At 42.9% G+C, this 20,758-nt stretch overlaps 2 protein-coding genes across 4 annotated transcripts in view; one reads left to right on the forward strand and one right to left on the reverse strand.

Annotated features, from left to right (window-relative positions):
- Positions 1-13,543, reverse strand: part of Smyd4 (SET and MYND domain containing 4) — a 59,274-nt gene extending 45,731 nt beyond the window's left edge. For 2 of the 3 annotated variants that reach the window (XM_005349556.2, XM_013347006.2), the window contains exons 1-2: positions 13,268-13,543; positions 12,261-12,406 (exon numbers count right to left, since the gene is read on the reverse strand). In XM_005349556.2, coding sequence (XP_005349613.1) covers positions 12,261-12,394 — 134 coding nt within the window. In that variant the 5' untranslated portion in view covers positions 12,395-12,406; positions 13,268-13,543. The remainder of the gene's footprint in view (positions 1-12,260; positions 12,407-13,267) is intronic. The other variant, XM_026780948.1, reaches the window with a different exon arrangement.
- A 139-nt stretch (positions 13,544-13,682) lies between these two features.
- Rpa1 (replication protein A1) overlaps positions 13,683-20,758 on the forward strand; it is a 55,447-nt gene continuing 48,371 nt past the window's right edge. The window contains exons 1-2 of the mRNA XM_005349557.3: positions 13,683-13,782; positions 20,575-20,625. Coding sequence (XP_005349614.1) covers positions 13,750-13,782; positions 20,575-20,625 — 84 coding nt within the window. The 5' untranslated portion in view covers positions 13,683-13,749. The remainder of the gene's footprint in view (positions 13,783-20,574; positions 20,626-20,758) is intronic.

Raw genomic sequence — 20,758 nt, forward strand, 5'->3', positions numbered from 1 at the left:
TTCGAGACCAGCCTGGTCTACAAGAGCTAGTTCCAGGACAGGCTCCAAAACCACAGAGAAACCTTGTCTCGAAAAACCAAAAAAAAAAAAAAAAACAAGCACCAAGGCTGGGTGGTGATATACACCTATAGTTTAAGCACTGGAGAGGCAGAGGCAGAGGCAGAGGCAGAGGCAGAGGCAGAGGCAGAGGCAGAGGCAGAAGGATCCCATGCATTCAAGGTCAGCCTGGTCTACATATCAGGTTCCAGAACATGTTTACATAGAAAAACTCAAGACTCAAAAAAAAAAAAAACCCACCCTAAGAGACTAGAGAGACTGATCAACAGTTAAGAGCACCTGTTGCTCTTGCAGAGGCCCTGGGTTCAGTTCCTAATATCACAGGGTACCTCACAACCATCTGTAACTCCAGTCCCAGGGGACCCAATGCCCTTTTTTGGTGTCTATGGGCACCACGCACCCATGTGATGCATAGACATACATAAAATAAATCTAAATCTAAATACTCAAAAAACCACAACCCAACCCAAAGAACAGATATGCTTGTATGATAATTAATACACACACACACACACACACATGCACACACACAATCTGCCAGTGTTCAAGTCCCTACATGATATGCTGTAGTATTTGCATGAAACATCCTTATTCTTTACAACATTTCTACATGTATGGGTGGCGGTGCTGGGGACCACGTCAAAGTTTATACGCATGCTAGGTAAAACCTCTACCATTGGCCCCGATATTCTAATGCAATACCTAATGTAACATAAATGCCATATACACAGTTGTTATATTGTATGGTTCAGTGACTAATGACAAGAAAAAGAACCTATATATGATCAGTACAGATGCATCCTAAGGCTGCTTACAGCACAAATGCTGTACCAGATGTGGAGAATATTGCTCAAACATTGAGCTGGAGTAGGCTCTGAACAAGCAAGAAGCTTAACTGGGCGTGCCTACACACCACGTCAGGTACATGTGCCGATATGCCGTGTCAGGTACGTGGATTCAGCTATTCAAGTCTGGCTGTGGGAGGATGATTTGCTGGGATTCCTTTTCCTGCCTAATATTTTTCATCCAAGGTACTGTCAATATGGATGGCTGATTGTACAATGAAAGATATCATGAAGTTTTAAAAGAGATTTAAAAGTCCAGAAAAATTAGTAACATACATAGTGAAGTATAGCAACTAAGGAGCTAGACTCACAGATAGATGTAAGATAACCCACTAGCACAATGGACAAAGAACACAAATAAGTAACTCACAGAAGCAATGCAAGTGAGCTTGATAACAGGAAAAGAATACTATTTCTCTTGTGATCAGAAAACTGTCAATTAACTACCAGTATTTTTTTTTTGCCTTTGTTCTTGTCATATTTTGTGGTTCTGGAAACTGAACCCAAGGACTGTTGCTTAGAATGTTGGTGAGAATGAAGGAACTGTCTCTCACATGTTGTGTATGATAAGCTGGTAAAGCTTATGGCAGGAGCTATTCATTTAAGATGCCCATAACCATGGGTGGAGCAATTCACTGTCTAAGAATCTATCCTAATTTCTTAAGTATGTGCTCAAAAACACACATTAAGTTTGTTTACTGCAGCTTTGTTTGTAATAGTGAAACAAAACCAAACAACAAAAAACTTAATTGCTCATCAGTAGGAAAAAGAACAACTAACTTGAGACATAATTATACTATTTTAGTTATATCCTATGGCTGTTAAGAAGATTAAGGTGTAATGTTAAAAGGCCCCTGCAGATAAATGCACACAATATAATCTAATGGAGAATAAGGAGAAAGATATATAATGTATTTATGTACAAACATATTCAAATACACAAAGGATTGGAAAGCTCTTTGACTATATATCTCTGAAAAGAATAAGAAGAATGTGAAAAGTTCCCCCAAAATTCCTGAGTTGGAGGCTTGGTCCTCTAGGCAAAGTACAGAGGTGTGACTCTTAGGAAGTGATTGGATCAGGAACGCTCTGACCTAATCAATGGATTAATTAATTGATAGACTGATAATCGGAAGGCATTACTGAGAGGTGGCAGAAGCAAGATGAGGTCTACCTGGAAGAAGGTCATCACTGGGGTACAGCTTGAAGGTCTACCTTGTTATTGGTCCTTTGCTTTCTCTGCTTCTTGGCTGCCATGCAGTGAGCAGCCTCTTCTGCCACAAGCTCCTCCTACTCACTTGACGCTCTGATTTCCTTCAGGTTCAAAGCCATGCAGCCAGATGCCTCTGTATTGAAACTGTAAGAAAGCCAGAACAAACCTTCTTCCCTTGAGTTTTACCAGGTATTCTGCTACAACAATGAAAAACTGAGCAAGATAGAAAAGCGGTACAGACTGTAGGGCTGCTGTGGTGTTTACCTAATGATGGACTTCAGCTTTGAAATTGGCTTAGAGAAGGTGTGTAGAAAAGTGTGGAGTAGGGCTGGAGAGATGGCTCAGAGTTTAAGAGCATTGACTGCTCTTCCAGAGGTCCTGAGTTCAATTTCCAGCAACCACATGGTGACTCACAACCATTTGTAATGAGATCTGGCTGCTCTTCCAGAGGTCCTGAGTTCAATTTCCAGCAACCACATGGTGGCTCACAACCACCTGTAATAGGATCTCACACCTTCTTCTGGCCTGCAGGTGTACATGAAGAACACTCATATACATAAAATATAAATAATATTTTCAAAAAAGTTTGGAGTAAGAGGCTACAGGAAGCACGGAATGTTCTGAACTGAATTACTGGCCTCTCCTGCTGAGAGCTGAGAGGAGCATGTGGATGGAATGCAGAGAGGAAAGGCTGTGCTCAGTGGGTTTCAGATGGAAATAAGCACTTTCTTGAGAATTGGATTAAAGGCATTCCTGTGACATTGTGACAAAGGACTGATCTACATTTTGTCATGCCTTGAGACTTTGTGGAAGGCTGAGTTTAAAGGTGATGATTAATCTACTGGAGGGAATTTTAAGGCAGCCAGGTTACTGCTTGAATGATACTAGATGCACTTAGTTGGCTGTACATTAAGGTTGGAGAGCAGCTTTGGTAGAAAAGCGGTCTGGATATACAACTTAGTTCACACAGCTAGCTTTGTGCTGCTCTGACCAAATACCTGGCAAAAGCAGCAGCAGAGGAAAGGGTTCAGGGGTTTCTATCTGTGACAGCAGGGAAGGCACGCTGGGACAGCTTGCATGTAGGCAGGAGGGCGTGGGAGAGGGCAGGTGTTCACCGTGTGGTGAATCAGGAAGCAGAGAGCTGCCTAGACCTTACCGGCCTACCACCACCAACCTACCTATCAGTCAACCCCTACATCTTAAAGCATCTACAGTTTATTAAAAGAACACTACCCACTAGGAACGAAGTATCAAACCACCAGTTAATAGAGGATAAAAACACAAGAAACAAATCACAATGGGAGTACGTATCAAGATATAGATAAGGAAGGCATAGTTGTTAAAAAGATTAATGCTAGCCAGGTGTGGCTGAGTACATCTTCAATTAAGCACTTGGGAGGCAGAGGCAGGTGGATCTCTTTAAGTTCAAGGCCAGCCTACATAGTTCCAGGATATCCAGAGCTACATAGTGAGAACCTGTTTCAAAACAAAAACAAAACAAAATCCCAAAACATCCACAAAAAAGGGGCATTTCTGAGGCTCCAGGTTCAATTCCTAGACCCCAAAACAACCAAACTGGGGCTGACGAGATGGCTCAACATGTGAAAGTGCTTGCCAAAAAGATCTGACAACCTTACTTTGATCCCTGGGACTCACGTGGAGGAAGGAGAGAACCAATGTCCACATCTTACCTCTCTGTTCCACACATACGCCCCAAACAAACAAAGAGAATAAAGAAAAGAAATCTCGGGCTGGAGAGATGGCTCAGCGGTTAAGAGCACTGACTGCTCTTCCAGAGGTCCCAAGTTCAATTCCCGGCAACCACATGGTGGCTCACAACCATCCATAGTGAGATCTGGTGTCCTCTTCTGGCCTGCAGGAGTACATGCAGGAAGAACACTACATAATAAATAAATCTAAGAAAGGAAGGAAGAAAGAAAGAGAGAGAGTGAAACCTCCAGTTACACACAAGGTTATGCATGCCTATACTCTGAGGCACAACAATTACCAGTTTGAGATCACATAGCAAGTACTATGCCAGCCAGGGCTACATAGTATGAACCTGCCTTAAAAAAATAAAAAACAAATGAAAAAAAACAAGCAACAACAATAAAAACCCAAAATAGTACTTGGTAGTAAAGACACTGACAAAAATGCTCCTTTAAGGACATTTCTGGAATTAACAATATGTTACCAAGTGCTCAGGGTGTATAAATATTTGAAAGGCTTGAGTGCCAGAGCTGCCCATAAAGTTGTTTATCCCAGATTCTTATTTATATGTTATTTTGAACATTAACATATAATAGTTCCTAAAACATCATTCAACCAATATTTGTTAACTTTTTTTTTTTTTTTTTGCTTTGAGGAAAAATTTCACTACATAGCCTAGGCTGGCCTCAAACTCTTTTTAATTTTTTTCCTCTTTAATTATTTATTTTCATGTGCACCATGTGTGTGCCTGGTATCACAGGAGGCTGGATGAGGACATCAGATCCCCTAGAGCTTGAATTGCAAGCAGTTGTGAGCTGCTGTGTGGTGCTGGGAATTGAACCTGGGTGCCCTGCAAGAGTAGTCAGTGTTCATCACCACTGGGCCCTCTCTCCAGTCCCCTTTTAAAAATTTATTATGTGTATGGGTGTTTTTGCCTGCATGTATGTTTGTGCACCACATGCTTACATGGCGCCCTCAGTGGCTAAAAGAGGGCACTGAATCTTTTTTTGTTAGGGTTCATGTTGCTGTGATCAAACAGCATGACTAAAATCAACTTGGGGAAGGGTTTAGTTCATCTTACAACTCTCAAGTCACACACTTCATCACTGGGGGAACTCAGGGCAGGAACTCGAGGCAGGAACTAAAGCAGAAGTCATGGAGGAAAGCCACGGAGGGTGTACTAAGCCTGCTTTTTTATACCCCAGGATCACCTGCCCAGGAAGGGCACTACCCACAGCAGACTGGGCCCTTCCATATCAATCACCAGTCAAGAAATGATCTCAAAGGCTTACCTCCAGGCCAATCTGAAGGGAGATATTTCTCACCTGAGGTTCCTTCTGCTCAGATAATCCTAGCTTAAGTCAGGTTGACCTAAAAACTAGCCAGCATAGATTCCCTGGAACTGGAGTTACAGATGGTTGTGAGCTGCCATGAGAGTGCTGGGAATTGAAACTGGGTCCTCTGGAAGACAGCAAATGTTCCTATCAACTGAGCCATCTCCAGCCCGTCTCCAACTCTGTCTGTCTGTCAAGTGTTTGGATTATAAGTCTATGCCACCATATCCTACTTGTCTTACTTTTAATTTGATTTTACTGTGTGTGTATGTGATGAATGAATGTGTGCAGGTGAATATGGAGTCTGGAGGATGATGTATGGATGTCTCCCTCAGTTGTTTCTTAATCTTAATTTTTTTTTTTTTTTTTTTTTTTGGTTTCTCGAGACAGGGTTTCTCTGTGGTTTTGGAGCCTGTCCTGGAACTAGCTCTGTAGACCAGGCTGGTCTCGAACTCACAGAGATCCGCCTGCCTCTGCCTCCCGAGTGCTGGGATTAAAGGCGTGCGCCACCACCGCCCGGCTTCATCTTAATTTTTGAGACAGTCTCTCTCACTGAATCTGGAGCTCACTTTTTCAGTTAGGCTGCCTGGCTACTAAGTCCCTGGGATCACCTTGTCTCCAATCTCACATCTAAGTAACATCTGAGGTTATAGATGCATGCGGTCATGTCTGGGTCATCTTAGTTGTCAACTTGACTGGATGTGCAATCAACTAAAATTCAAGCTGCTGGCATTTCTAAGAGGGATTTTCTTATTTATTTAATTTAATGCATATGAATGCTTCACCTGTATGTATGTATGTGTACTACATCCATGCCTGGTGCCCACAGAGGTCAGAAGACAGTGATGGATCCCATGGAACTGGAGAAACTGATAGTTGTGAACTATCATGTGAGTTCTGGGAATTGACTCAAATCCTCTACAAGACCAACGAGTGCTCTTAACCTCTGAGTCATCTCTCTGACCCCCTGTGAGTGAGTTTTTGATCAGACCATTTAAAGAGAGAAGACCCACACTAAATATGGATAGTACCTTCTAGTGACAGTCCAGATAAAAAAGACATGGAGAAGGAAACTTTGTCATTTGCCTGTTTGCCTTCACTCTTGCTGGTAAGTTCAACTGTACTGTTGCTGAGGTATCCCTTTGCTGATACAACAAGCAACTTTGTTCAACTTCCAACCTAGATGGAAGTCCAGAAGCTCTCCAGGAATACTGAAGGCCTTTCAGTTGGGTCAGCTGAGACATGCAGCCTACTGAGAATTTAGTACTGAGCAATTACTAGAGTCTCAGTCTCTCCAGTGTCAGAGAAGCCACTGTTGGAACACCCACACCATATTTGTAAGTCAATCTAATAAAACCCATAATAATCAGTCAGGTATCGTGGCGCACACCTTTAATCCCAGGTGGATCTCTGAGTTCAGGGCCAGCCTGGTCTACAGACTGAATTCCAGAACACCCAAAGGGTGTTGCTACACAAAACAAAAAAACCCCAAACCCCAAACAAAACAAAAACCATATATTCATTCAATCAGCTCTATCACTTTAGAGAACTCTAATATATCTGGGTACTAGGGTTTGAACTCAAAGTCTTCATGTTTAAGCAGCATGTTTCCTTCCCCTAGCACTAGTCAGGCTGAGGCAGGAGGAACAAACCTGACGTCATCCTACGCTACACGACAGACCTGTCTTTAAAAACAAAACAACCCCACAAGATTCAGCATAGCTAGTTTTTCACTGGTCCTTGGATATGGTCCTCCTGAGCTTTAGTTTGCGAGCCTAGAAAGAATCCTCCATTTCTCTAGGCCTCAAAGTTTTGGTCTTGGGGGCTTCTGAACTTGGATCTGTGGTTTGTCACATCGCAGACATTCAACAGCTGGCAAATGTCTTGACAGAGGTCATTTGTGTTTGCTGAAGTGCCCTTTCTGGCAGTGGAATTTTGCTTCTCCACTATAAGACTGAAGATTTTATTTCACCTTTTTAGTTCATTTTCTGTTCCTAAGAACTGGGGAAAACCGATTTTGTATTCGGGCTATGAATTTGCCCAACTGTCAATCCACTGGACCAGACCTAAATAACTGCCAAGAGCTTTGCCAACCTCCGTTTCTTCCAGGGGGGTCACTCTGCTGGGCTCATCCTCACTCTTTGGTCTACAATTTGTCCCCAGGAAAGAGAGTAGCTAGTGATCACTAAGAAGCAGTCTTTTTTTTTCTTTCTTTCTTTTTTTTTTAATGTCCTATCTGCAGGGAAGAAGCAGTCTTTCCCTTCAGAAATTTTAGTACATCTAGACCTCGCTGCTATCTGATGTCCGTAAAATGTGTTTGCTACAGTAGAACTTTGTTAGTGGCCTTGGGAGTATTGTCTGCTATGACCTATCATATCCCACCTGGAAGCAGAAGTTCTATTTGTGAAATGTGAAGAAATTTGTCAATATATACTGCAAAACCAAAGTTTGAAAGTAGATTTAACGTGGAGTGTAATGGGGAAAGAAAGAGATCAGTCAGTTTCTGGGTTGTAACTGGACAGATGTTGGTACAGTTCAGTAAGAGACACTACAAGATGATCTGACGTAGGCTGGGGGGAGGATACCATGAGTTAGTTTGTTATTTCTTTCTTATTTATGAAGGGAAGGTCTCATGTAGTCTATGATGGTCTCAAACTTGGCTTTGTTAATGACCTTGAACTTGCAATCCTCCTTTATGTTGGCATTATAGGCATGCCCTACCAGTCTAGCTCACAAATTTGGTTTTTCAATACAGAATAGCTCTGCGATGATTAGCTTTAAGTGTCAACTCGTCTGGGAAGAGTCTCAATGATGGGATAGTCTACACTGGGGTGGGCTAAGGGCATGTTGGTAAGGGATTGTTCTGGTTGTTAACTGATGTGGGAAGACTCAGCCCACTGTGAGCAGTACCATTCCCCGAGCAGGAGGTCTCAAGCATAAGAGGGGAGAAAGGCCAGGCTGTGGTGGTGCACACCTTTAATCCTAGCACTCTGGAGGCAGAGGCAGGTGGATCTCTGTGAATTCAAAGCCATCCTGGTCTACAGAGCAAGTTCTAGGACAGGCTCCAAAGCTACAGTGAAACCCTGTCTCAAAAAAACAAACCAAACCAAAGTAAACAAACAAACAAAAAAGAGAAAGCTTGCTAACAACAAGCCAGGATCCAGGTGTTCATTCTTTTTCTGTTCTTGACTGTGGATGAGATGCTTTTAGTCCCTGCCTTGACTTCCTGGAAATCATGGACCATATCCTAGAATTGGAAGGCAAATAAACCTTTTCCTTTTCTAAGTTGTTTTATGCCAGGATATTTTATCACAGCAATAGAAATGAAACTAGAACAGGCACTAAAATTTTTAGGTTAGGATCTGAACCTAAGGCTGTTGTAATTCACAAGAATAGGGACCACTGGAAAGGAATCTCATTTTAATGGCAAAATTATGTGTTTGTTTCTGGATATGCTGAATTTTTAAGTATCTTTGAGATTTTCAAGAAGTTAGCTAGATTTAGAGATTTGAATTTCAGAAAAGAGGTCAGGGATTAAGCTATATTTTAAGGACATTTCAGAGAAAATGGATGTCGCTGGTCCGAATGTAACTACCTCAGCTGAGAATACAAAGTGGAACGGGAAGGAAGCCCAGGCCAGTCTTGAGGAACTCCTGCACTAAACAACCAGACAAATCCCCTTCTTTAATTTGTATTCCTGCCAATGCATCAAATACTCAAATGACTTGTTTATTACATTATTCTGTTAGTAAATCAGACGAATTTATCTAGGCAAATTCTGCTTATTATCCAGACTTCCATCAGTTCCTTACCAGTTTTGAAATTCTGTAAAGGGAATCCACAGATCCTGTAGACTGCTTTAGACATTTTTCAGTTTTTTTTCCAACTGCAGGTCATGATTCAGTGGGTCATGAAATGAATTTAGTGGGTTCTGATTAGCATTTCAAAATGAGGCAAACAGAAGGCGAATTGTCACAGCACATGCAGTGAGCATCCACACATTCTTGCTTGGCGACTTAACCAGTCTGACGGCTCTAAAAGCCACAGAGCTTTCCCAGGTTTCTATCTCCATCCCAGGCCTCTCTCTTAAATTCCAAGCATGCTTGGACATTGCCACTGAGTATCCACTGGACACATGCAACTCAAATACGAAGTGTGGATTATATTTCCCCATCTGTGGGCCCCAGATACGGCAATGTCATCCTTCTATTTTCTTCCTGGGGTCACTTTTACTTCACAACACATCTCATCTCAAGAACTGCTATTAAACTCACCTCTGAATCCAATGCTTCTTCCTACCCTAACTATAGCTCCTGCTGCTGCCTGTCCTTAACACAGCAGACAGAGTGAGTCTTTAAAACAGGGCTCAGGGCCAGTGAGACTGTTCAGACCTAAAGGCACTTCCTGCCAAGTCTGATGAGTTCAGTCCTAGGACCCAAGTGGTAGAAGGAGAGATCCAACTCCCAGAGCTGTCCTCTGACCTCCACATGTGCGTGTGTATGCCATACACACATACACAAAAGTAAAAGAAATTAAATAGAAAACTGTTAAAAAGAAAAATCAGGGCTCAGCCAACTTTTCATGTAGAAGGCTACAGTATTTAGTCTTTGCAAACCAGGAAGAAAATTTTAGTCTATTATAGTTACTCACATAGCAAGCAGATTTCTAACATCCTTTGACAAAAGTAAAACTATAACAGTAGAGTAAGCTGGGCGGTAGTGGTGCACACCTTTAATTCCAGCACTTGGGAGGCAGAGGCAGGAGGATCTCTGTGAGTTTGAGGCCAACCTGGTCTACAGAATGAGTTCCAGGACAGCCAGACTGTTTCACAGAGAAATCCTGTCTCAAAAAAAAAACAAAAACAAAACAAAACAAAAAACCACTACCACCGGCCAGGCGCACGTCTTTAATTCCAGCACTTGGGGAGGGAGGGGTGTGCAGAGGCAGGCAGATCTCTGTGAGTTCGAGGCCAGCCTGGTCTATAAGAACTAGCTCCAGGACAGGATCCAAAGCTACAGAGAAAACCTGCCTGGAAAAAACAAAACAAAACAAACAAACAAAAATCCTCACCACCAAAAAAAGCCAAAAACAAAACCCATGTTATTTTGCTTAATTAGTGTTCAAGACCAATGCTCCTTATCCTAAAATCAGTGCGAATGTTTATCAGGTAAAAACATCCTAAGAGAAGAACATCCAGTTGGAGGAACCTCATCCTGCAGGCTGTTTGCTCATCTCTGCTTGAAAACAGTCAGCTCACATCACTCTCCCCTCAAGCCTCACCAACTAGTTTGCTATTGCTATTCAACAGACTCCCCAAGCTGAGCAGCTCAAAATAACAGCCATTTATTACCCACACAGTCCTGTGGGTCAGAAGCCTAAGCAGGCTTGGCTGCCTCTCTGCTCAGGTTCTCACAAGCTGAAAATACTCTATGGAGGGTACAGGAAAGAGCTTCTCACAGGGTCACTGAGTTGCTGGCGGAAGTCAGTTCCTGTGATCGTCTGAGGTCGTTACTTCTTATGGCATGATTTGTGCCACCTGTTTTTCAGGCGCCCACTACCTGTCCCATTACCTACTATTTTCCCTCTACTCTCAACTCGTTCTGCTGTGGTCCAGACTAGCTTGCTTGCTATTGCTTGAACCTGCTCAGTGCGCGCACATTCACATCCTTTCCTGGTGATCTTTGTCATTTGACTTTTTTGTTCCAATTTTTATTATTTGAGCTGCTGAAATAATCACTTTTTTTTTTGAGAGTCTCACTATATTGCCCTTGCTGGCCTAGAACTCTCTGCATAGGCCAGTCTATCTGCCTCAGCCTCCACAGTGCAGGACTAATGTTACTGAGTGCTCCGTGGCAACTGATAATATTTACTGAACAAGTGATCAGGTGGTGCTCAGCGCCAATGGATACCTTTACAATCCAACTCTAGCAGCAAAGGTTCAGGAAATGTGGAGAAAGAGGAGGGTGGAAAGATGCTCTTAGAGCCACATAAAGTCTGCTCTGAGACTGTGTCTCCTAGAAATGCCAGGGAAGCTACACCTATAAAGACTCAGCCACATGGCTGCCTAAACAAGACCTGAATAAGGATGACACCAATATAAAGGTTAAACCTGAAAGGGGAAAAACTTTTCACAGGGGTTCAACGTTAGACAAAGAACTACACGCAACTGAAGAACGTTGAGAGTGGGAGACATAGTCTTCTCCAGGGAAGCCAGTCCCCATTGGCCATGCAATACCACATGATCAGTCCTGAACTCAGACACATACAAGTAACATTATATGGAATGGACAGGCTGTATTTATATATTTAGAAACACACAGAGACACACACTGCAACTTAAAAAAAAGAGGCTGTAAATTTGAGAGAGAATAAGAGCAAGATGGGGAGGGTTACATGGGAAGGTTGGAAGGAGGAAATGATGTAATTGTATTTTAATTTCAGAAAATAAAAAATTAAAAATATTCATTGAATAGCTGAAACTTGGGAAAGTCTACTGCTTTCTACATATGCATGCTTACTAGATTGTGACATATCATGTCTAGCTTATCGATGAATGTAGTCCACAGAATTTGAAAATTACTGGGGCTAGACTATATGATTTCTAGGGTTCTTTCCCAACTATAGCATTTAACGAATTTCTCTGGGCAGCTACACAATCTGCAGCACATATCCTTTGAAGGACAAGAAGGTTTATGGCCTTAGGATGACAGCAAGACACTAAATTACTGAAATATAACACATATCAAAAAAGGAAAATAAGCCGGGCGATGGTGGCACACACCTTTAGTCCCAGCACTCGGGAGGCAGAGGCAGGCGGATCTCTGTGAGTTCGAGACCAGCCTGGTCTAAAGAGCTAGTTCCAGGACAGGCTCCAAAGCCACAGAGAAACCCTGTCTCGAAAAACCAAAAAAAAAAAGGAAAATAATTATCTCTACACATTCTATAATCACAGACTGGGAAATGTGAAAACAGACAAGAACTGCTCAACGCCCCATAGTATAAAAACATAAAACTACTCTTTTCATCAGAAGATAAAACTTCAGATCAAATGACAAGAACGTTTTCCAGATTAAAATTTCCCTCAAGTTTCCATTTGCTTACTGCAGAAGGGAAGAGGAACGCAGAAAGATGTCATTCAGTGTCTTTGCTGTAGAAATTGTGTCCTGCACAGACTTGGGGAGTAAAGCCCACTTGTCAAGCAGGTAGGATATCCATTTGTCCACAGGCAGATCCATGCTACCTTCACGCTGCAAAGTTAGAGAACAAGGATTCAGCTTTCTACAAATGCACAATTCTAGAAAATCAAGAAGCAACAAAATCAATTCTTCAGGTCTTTTTCTATAGCTGTTGATATGTGGAAGGAGATATAATCGGTGGTACCAAGTCACTGGACATCCTGTCACTCAGAAATGGTCTTTGGAAGACTGTTCGAGAAACTATGGTAGATAGTGGTTATATAAACATGGCATTTGATTCATATTCCAGTCCTTCTAGACCCCTGTTTATCCTAGATGTCCAAGGCCTTCACCCCCAGCAACTATGAAGTCAAAACTTTAATTTCTAAGGTGCTTCAGTTTTCTGTTTCAATCTCCAGATCTTTCCTTCAGTTCATAGGCTCAGATATTTGTTTTTCTTGCTTTCTGAGGAGTATCGTAGCCCTGACTGGCTTCGAACTCGCAGAAATCTGTCTGCTTCTACTTCCTGAGCGCCATCACGCCAGGACCCCAAATTTTTAATTTTTGAGGGTCTCGGGTAGTCTAGTCTGACTTCGAATTTACTAAATTGTTAAGAATGACCTTGAACTTTTGCTGCCTCCACGCCCCAAAGGCTGGGATTACAGACAACACACCAGGCTCTCCAGTACTTTGGCCATTCGTGCTTTTAGGAACACCACTACTACCCTCGCTCGGAATCCACCTGACAAATTCCCACACATATTTGACTCAGTTTAAACGGCATCTCCTCTCGAAAGCCTCATCGATCCCCGCTCCTCCCCCTACTCTCGGGCTTCACCACCCGTGTGGCCCAAATCGCGTCTCCGGTGAGGCTGGGCACAACTCCCAGGTCGAACGACGCTCTTCTGAGGGCAGGGACTGAGCCTGATTTACCTTGTTTATCCCACAGTGTCAAGCTCTGGGCCTGGCGCGGGCGCCGGGCACGCACTGCGTGCATGAAGGACTCAGATTACTGCTTTGACTATATTTAGCAGCAGAGTTACCAGGGAACACCTCCGATTGTCCCCTGGGCTGCCATTCTGTCCATCCGCCAAACGGGCGGGCAAACTTCCGACAGCTGGCAAGGTACCAACTCAGCTGCACCAGGCAGACTCCGCCGTACCGTAGTGCAGAGCCCCGCCCTCAGTCCCCTCCATCCCGCCACTAGGCCTCGAACCCGGCCTCAGATGGGTCACGTGCTCCGCTAGCCGCGCGGTGGCCAATGCGGTGGCTGCCGGCGCCTAGGTCCGCCCCTCGCACCGCGCGTACGTCGGGGGCGGGAGCTGCTCTGGCCAATCGGTGAGCAGCCCGCGGGACCCTCGGCAGTGAGGCTCGGGCGGTGCCGGAGCGCGAGCGCGGGAGTTAGCGGTGCAGCCATGGCGGGACACCTGAGCGAGGGGGCCATTGCGGTAAGAAGCGGGGCCGATAGCTCTGGTAGAACGAGCCTGGAGCGGTGCAAAGCAGACGGGGAGGGAGCCGCTGTTGAACCTGAGAGCAGCGGGGAGGAGATTGCGTGACCACGGGGGAAGCCTCCCGGGGTCTCTGGTTCTCACCCCCACCCCCTCGAGGCATCCCGGTCCCCGCATACAAGCTCACGTTCCTTCTACCTAAGAAAATAAGACAAATAAACATATACCTATTTACCTTCTGCGGCCTGTCTTTCCTCCCTTTCCTCATCGCCTCCAAACTTTTCTAGAAGTTGTTTTCGGCGATTTGATTTTTTTTTTTTTTTTTACCTCTTCTTAACGCTTTACTCCTATTAGACTTTTCTCTGTTCACGAGAGAAAACATTGACAGAAGTCATCATGTAGCCAAGTCCGGAAGACGTTTTTCAGTTTTCAGCTGATCTTATTGTTTGGGCTTGTTGGCCAAAACTTGTTTCTGCACACTAGTCTCTTGCTAGGGTTCTGTGTTGTCTGCTCTTTCCTTGTCTTATTTGCAAGCCCCTCTGTATATTTTTCTTGACTCAAGGCCCTCATCTACATGTCAATTGCGCATTAATTCTTGCTGAGCTACCTTCTGTCTTAAGGACCGTCTCTGCCCGCTACCCTCAAAGTTATGTCTGAATTTAGAAAGAATTACTTGTGTGTGTCTGTGTAGATAGGTATAGATACCTTGACGTGGGGATAGCCTTGGAAGCCAGAGAACAACTTCGTGAAGTTGTTGGAAGTTGTTGGTTCTCTCACGCCACTTCTCTGGGTTCTGGGGATTGAACTCAGGTATCCAGGCTTGCACAGCAGGCACCCACAGAGCCATCTTGCTGGCCCTGAGTCTGAATTTCTGGATGTCTCTGTCCCAATGAATTACACCATTATTCTTTAATTTAAACTAGTTAGGAATCCTTCCCACGTTATGCCTGGTCCGTCACCAATTGAAGTATTATTATTATTTTTTTTTATTTGGATTTTTGAGACAGGGTTTCTCCGTAGCTTTTGGTTCCTGTCCTGGAACTAGCTCTTGTAGACCAGGCTGGCCTTGAACTCACAGAGATCCGCTGCCTCTGCCTCCTGAGTGCTGGGATTAAAGGCCTGAGCCACCACCGCCCAGCTCAATTGACGTATTATTTTAACTCCACACAGATCTCTGAGTCATCTGCTTTCCATCCACACTGGAACAACCATTTGTCGTCTGAACTGGTCACTTCCAGTCAACACACTCTGTCCCCACAGTCTCTGCTTACTGTCCCCTTGCCAGACCTTGTCTGTCTTTCTGTCTTTCTTTTTTAAAATAAATTCTTGCCCTAGAGGCCATTGCTATTTCTTTTGCTAACAGAATGTTCCAGTTCAGCTCAGTTGTTCCTGAGTTGGTTGGCAAAGTAACTGGACTGAATTCATTTATTTTGAAATTTGTAAATTTTTTTGTTCTGTTATTATAGTATGACTTTGGGCGCCATTCTGAACGCTTTCCCTAGTCTGAAAAATGAGGGTAATGTTGAGTACCCATTGCACAGGGCTGGTGGGAGGACAGTTTCTGGGTTTGTGTGTCGTGCCTGCTGATGCAGTAGTCATCACTGATGTAAAGGCACATTTATTTGACTAATATTAGTTACTTTGTGTTTCCTACCACCCTAGGCTGTAGAGACTGTGAGGCCTGCAGCCACTTTCCATTTCCCTTCCTAAGTTTTAGGTGCCTAATAAGTGTTTGCTAGTTGTATGAACAGTGAAACAGTAGAAAGAAAGGGACAAAGGTGGGAGGGCAGGAAAGAACCAGCTTAGAAGAAAATAAGAAGGGGAAAAGCAGTTGTCAGAATCAAAGGAATATTTGACTACCTTAGGCTTGTATTACTGTTGAAGCTAGGGTCCTGATCAACATTATGGCTGCCACCTTGTATCCTTAAGACAAATTACAAATGATACTTTAATTTTTTGTTTGGTTTTTCAAGGCAGGGTTTCTCTGTGGCTTTGGAGCCTGTCTTGGAACTCTCTCTTTAGACCAGGCTGGCCTTGAACTCACAGAGTTCACTGCTTCCGCCTCTGGAGTGCTGGGAGTGTTGGACCTTGATGGGCTCTGTAGTGTATCAAGGTGTAGATGGTGATGGAGTCTGCAGGCCCCTGGTTACCTGGTTACTAGCTAACAGAAGTGTCATTTTAGCACAAAAGCTTCCATCCCCATTGGATAAGCAAATAGCAGAAAATGCAACTATTGGGGGCAGAAGTTATCGTAAAATGAGGTTATGCTTGGAACTATTGTGATAAATAGGATAAGTACAAAACTCTTTATTTACTTACTGTCCTCAAGAGTGGAGATCAAACCCAGGACCTAAGTCGTGTGTACTAGGCAAGCACTCTACTGCTAAACTATACCTCTGGCCAGCCCTTTGTGTGTATATTTACATAATTCAGTTGTAGAGAAAAAAGACAAGGAAATTAATAATTTTTATGATTTCCCATATCAGTTCTTATTTTTTTTATTAATGTCACATTTTACAGCCAAAGGAGTTAAAATGCAAAGAGGTATAAACTGCTCATTTCCTTGACTTACATTTTGTTGCTTTGTGATCTTTTTATTAGTAATGTTATTTGAAAATTTTAATGTACTTTTTAAAAAAGATTTGTTTATGTATCATATATATATATATATATGGATGTTTTGTCTACATGGACATCTGCATACCAAAAGGCATCAGATTGCTTTATTATAGACAGTTGTGAGTCACCATTGGAGTACTAGGAGTTGAAGTTAGAACCTATGGGAAGAGCAGCCAGTGCTCTTAACCCTTGAGCCATCTCTCCAGCCCCAATTTAAGGTACTTTTAAGTGTATGTGTTAGGATAGGAAAGAAAATTTTTCCTTTGAGTGTTTATAATACATTTTAAATTAAGAACAATAAAGTAATAATCTGCATGTGAGTTTAAAGTTAAACAGAATAGAAAGGTGCTTAATGAAATCATTGCCCTTTGCTTCACCTTGCCCAGTGGCTTTTTTGGTGTATTTTTTTTTTTCAAGACAGGGTCTCTCTGTGTTGCCCTGGCTGTCCTGGAACTCGCTGTGTAGGCCATGCTGGCTTCAAACTCCTGGCCTCCACCTGCCTCTGCTTTCCAAGTGCTGGGATTAAAGACAGGTGTCACCACTGCCTGGCAGATCTGGTGTTTTGTTTGTTTGTTTGTTTATTTTTTGACCCAGTGTTTTTGAAACAGGGTCTGGCCTTGGAGTCTAAGGCCTCTACCTCTCTTAGCTCAGGCTGGCCTCCACCTGTGGTAGTCCTCCTATCTCTGCCTCTCGAGTGGTGGGATTACAAATGTAAACTATTACACCCAAGCCAGAAGAAATAACTTTTCAAAGAAAAAGTTGTCCATGGGGGACCTGCAAGATGGCTCAGTGGGTAAAGCACCAAGTTTGGTGATCAGGGTTTGATCCCCAGCACCTACATGGTGGAAAGAGGAGGGACTGACTCCTGCAAGTTGCCCTCTGAGCTACACACACACACACACACACACACACACAATAGCTGTAAACCAAGTTCTGCAGAGGCTGAAAGTTCAAGGCCAGTTTAGGCTTCAAGATCCTATCTCAAAGTATAAAGAAAAAAAAAGGTCCAGAGATGGTAGAGTGCTTGCCTACTTTATATAAAGCCCTAGGTTTAATCCCAGCACTGTACAAAACTTCTAATGTGGTGGTTGGTCTGTCAGCAATCTCAGCACTTGAGAGGTAGAGGTAGGAGGATTAGTACTTATCTACATAGTTCAGTGCCAACCTGGTCTATGTGAGACCCTCCCAAAAAAGTACGGGGGCAGGGAGGGAATTGTAGTTTTAGTTTTGCTTTGGTTCTTTTTTGAGAAACAGGCTCATTATACTCTACAGATTGGCTTTGAACTCCTGGCCTCAGCCATTTCCTGTTTCCTTCCGCCTGCCAAGTAGATGGAACTGCAGGCCTGTGCCCAACTTTATTTTTATTTTTTGGCTATTGTAAATGAAGATACTTTGAACATTTATGTACAGATCTTTATAATATAAATATTTTAATATATCACATAAATTATTCATAATATATACATAAATTATGTAATATGTATTAAATTCCTTGTGTTTGTAAAATAATCCAGATATTTACAGATAAATACCTGAGAGTGCAGCGGCTAGGTCATATGGTAACTGAATGCTTAATTTGATAGAAGTCTCCAGCTTCTCCAGCATGTTTATGGAAATTCTTGTTGCCAGTGCTGTCCACCTCTGTTTTGCTATCCAGATGAATGTGTGCGTGGAATGCTGGCTCATTGTCATCTGTATTCCTTGATTAGGAATGACATTGAACATCCTTTGGTGTCTTTATCGTCCATTTGTATAGCTTGTGAAGTGTCCACATTTTTTGTTGTCTTGAATTTGGTTTTATGCAGCCTGTGGTAGTATGTGACTGTTTGCCCCAGTTCAAGAGAAGCTGAGGGATCAGGCTAGCATAAGCTATAGAACAAGAGCAGATCCTGAAAGATTAATGAATTGGAAGTATTTATGTTTGTCTTTTGTTAAATATAAATATCACAACTATTTTTCTCAGACTGTGTTGCCTTTTCATTTTTTTAAGGGTTTTAAGGGTCAGACGCAGAGCTCCATGCTAGACAAGAACTCAACTCTAAGCTACACCCCGAAGTTGCCTTTCCATTTTTTAAAGCCTTTATGTATGTGAGTGTGTACCCATGTACCACTGAACATGGGTAGAGGTCAGAGGACCACCTAACATGAATTGCTTCTCTCCTACCAAATTGGACCTAGGGTTTGAATTCAGGTCACCTGGCTTGGCAGCAAGCGCCTTTACCCCCTAAGCCATCTCATTGGCTTCGTCTTTTAATGATCCCGCTCCCTCCTTCCCCCTTTCTGAGGAAGAGTCTCACTGTGTAACTGGATGGCCTCAAGCTCACAGAGATCTCTCTGCCTCTGCCTGAGATTGGAGGTGTGCAGGATGGTGGCAGGAGAGACGGTTTAGTTCGTAGCACTGGCTGTTCTTCCAGAGGACCCAGGTTTAATTCTTAGCCCACAAGTAGCTGCTCACAACAGACTGTAACTCCGGTTTTCCTTTTCTGAATTGCACTTTCGTATTCTAAATTTTTACTTATCTCTAGGTTACAAATCTTTTATCTCATATTTTTCTCCTAAATTTCTAAAATTTTAGATTTGCTTTTAAACCAGTGACAGTTCAGGTTAACTTGGTTAATTAACTAGTTAATTATTTTGTGTGTGCATGTGTATGCAGATCCATGTGTATAGGTGTGTAGACCCGAATTCAACTTTGGGTGTTGTTTGAGACAGGGTCTCTCACAGTGACCTCCAGTTTGCCGAGTATGTTAGGCTGGTTGACAGGCCAGTGAGCCCCAGGTTTCTGCCTGTCTTTACCTCACTAGCACTGGAATTACAAGCATCTGCCACCACATGGAACATTTTAAAACAAAAGTTCTGGGTCTCAAACTCAGGTCACCAGGCATTGTCAAGCATACAGCCCGGTCTTGGGTTTACTTTTGTGTATGTGGTTTGTTGACACCACCAATTTTGTTCCTTTGAGGTACTTTTGCGTTTGACAATATCCATTGAGTATGTAGGACCTGGTCTTGAAATCATGATCTTCTTGCCTTGGTCTCCTGGGTCTTGAGATTTACAGGCATGGCTGGAGGAATGGCTCAGCCATTAAAGGCTAGGCTCACAACCAAAAATATAGGAGATTTACAGGCATGTGCAACCACGCTCTGCTGTGCGTTTCTGTTAGCATGCATTAGTCATGTGGAAAACATTGGCTCATTACACTTTACAGATCTTCCACGTTTGATACGTTTTATTTGATCAAAAATTCATATTCCTGCTGAGTGTGGTGGCACTCACCTGTAATTCCAGCACTGGAGGCTGAGACAGGAAGGTCTCAGGATCAACTAGAGATACATAGCAAAAGTGGTCCCTCATTCCCTATTATGTACTATCACCACTGATTTCATGGGAAGACTCTTAAGTATTGGGCGCTAGAAGTCTTCCACAGGGACTTAGCAGACTTGGGCTCCATGAGACCCTATCTTTAAACCAGTAAGTGAGTTTTAAAAACAAACAAATAGGGCTGGAGAGATAGCTCAGCGGTTAAGAGCATTGCCTGCTCTTCCAAAGGTCCTGAGTTCAACTCCCAGCAACCACATGGTGGCTCACAACCATCTGTAATGAGGTCTGGTGCCCTCTTCTGGCCTGCAGGCATACAAGCATACAGAATATTGTATACATAATAAATAAATAAATAAAATTTTTTTAAAAAACAAATAATAAAGCTTAAGGTAGATAATGTAAGTGTTCAAACATTCCAGTTTCCCCAAGAAAACAGCACTACTTTTGAAACACATATTATTGTACTTTTCTTTCAAAACTGGCACTTTCATGATTTGTCCAATGATAAAACTTTTCTACTGGTTACCTCTGACAGGTTCTCTTAAATTTAGTTTGGCTTTCTCTTATTGTTAGTGTGACATGTTTGCACACATGACAGAGCACATGGAGGTCAGAAGACAACTTTCAAGAGTTTGTTGTTTTCTTCCCAGTTCCTGGGTTCAAGCTCGGGTTCTCAGACATGTGCAGGTGCACTTTTGCCCACCAAGCCATCATGATGGTCCTGGCGGGGCAAGCTCTTATGATGATAGTATCTCTAGTTTATTCTAAATAGCTAACTGTCCAAAATAAATAAATAAAATCTTTAAGTTGTTTTTCAACTTTTTCATAAGAATCTGTTTTTTTCTTTTTCAGACCATAATGCAAAAGGGAGATACATCCATAAAGCCTGTCCTTCAAGTCATTGTAAGTACCTATATGTGTTTGAAGCAGGGCAAAAATGTTTCAGCTCGCCGGGCGGTGGTGGTGCACGCCTTTAATCCCAGCACTCGGGAGGCAGAGGCAGGTGGATCTCTGTGAGTTCGAGACCAGCCTGGTC

Source organism: Microtus ochrogaster, chromosome 7, assembly GCF_000317375.1.
Source record: "Microtus ochrogaster isolate Prairie Vole_2 chromosome 7, MicOch1.0, whole genome shotgun sequence".
Taxonomy (NCBI): Eukaryota; Metazoa; Chordata; class Mammalia; order Rodentia; family Cricetidae; genus Microtus; species Microtus ochrogaster.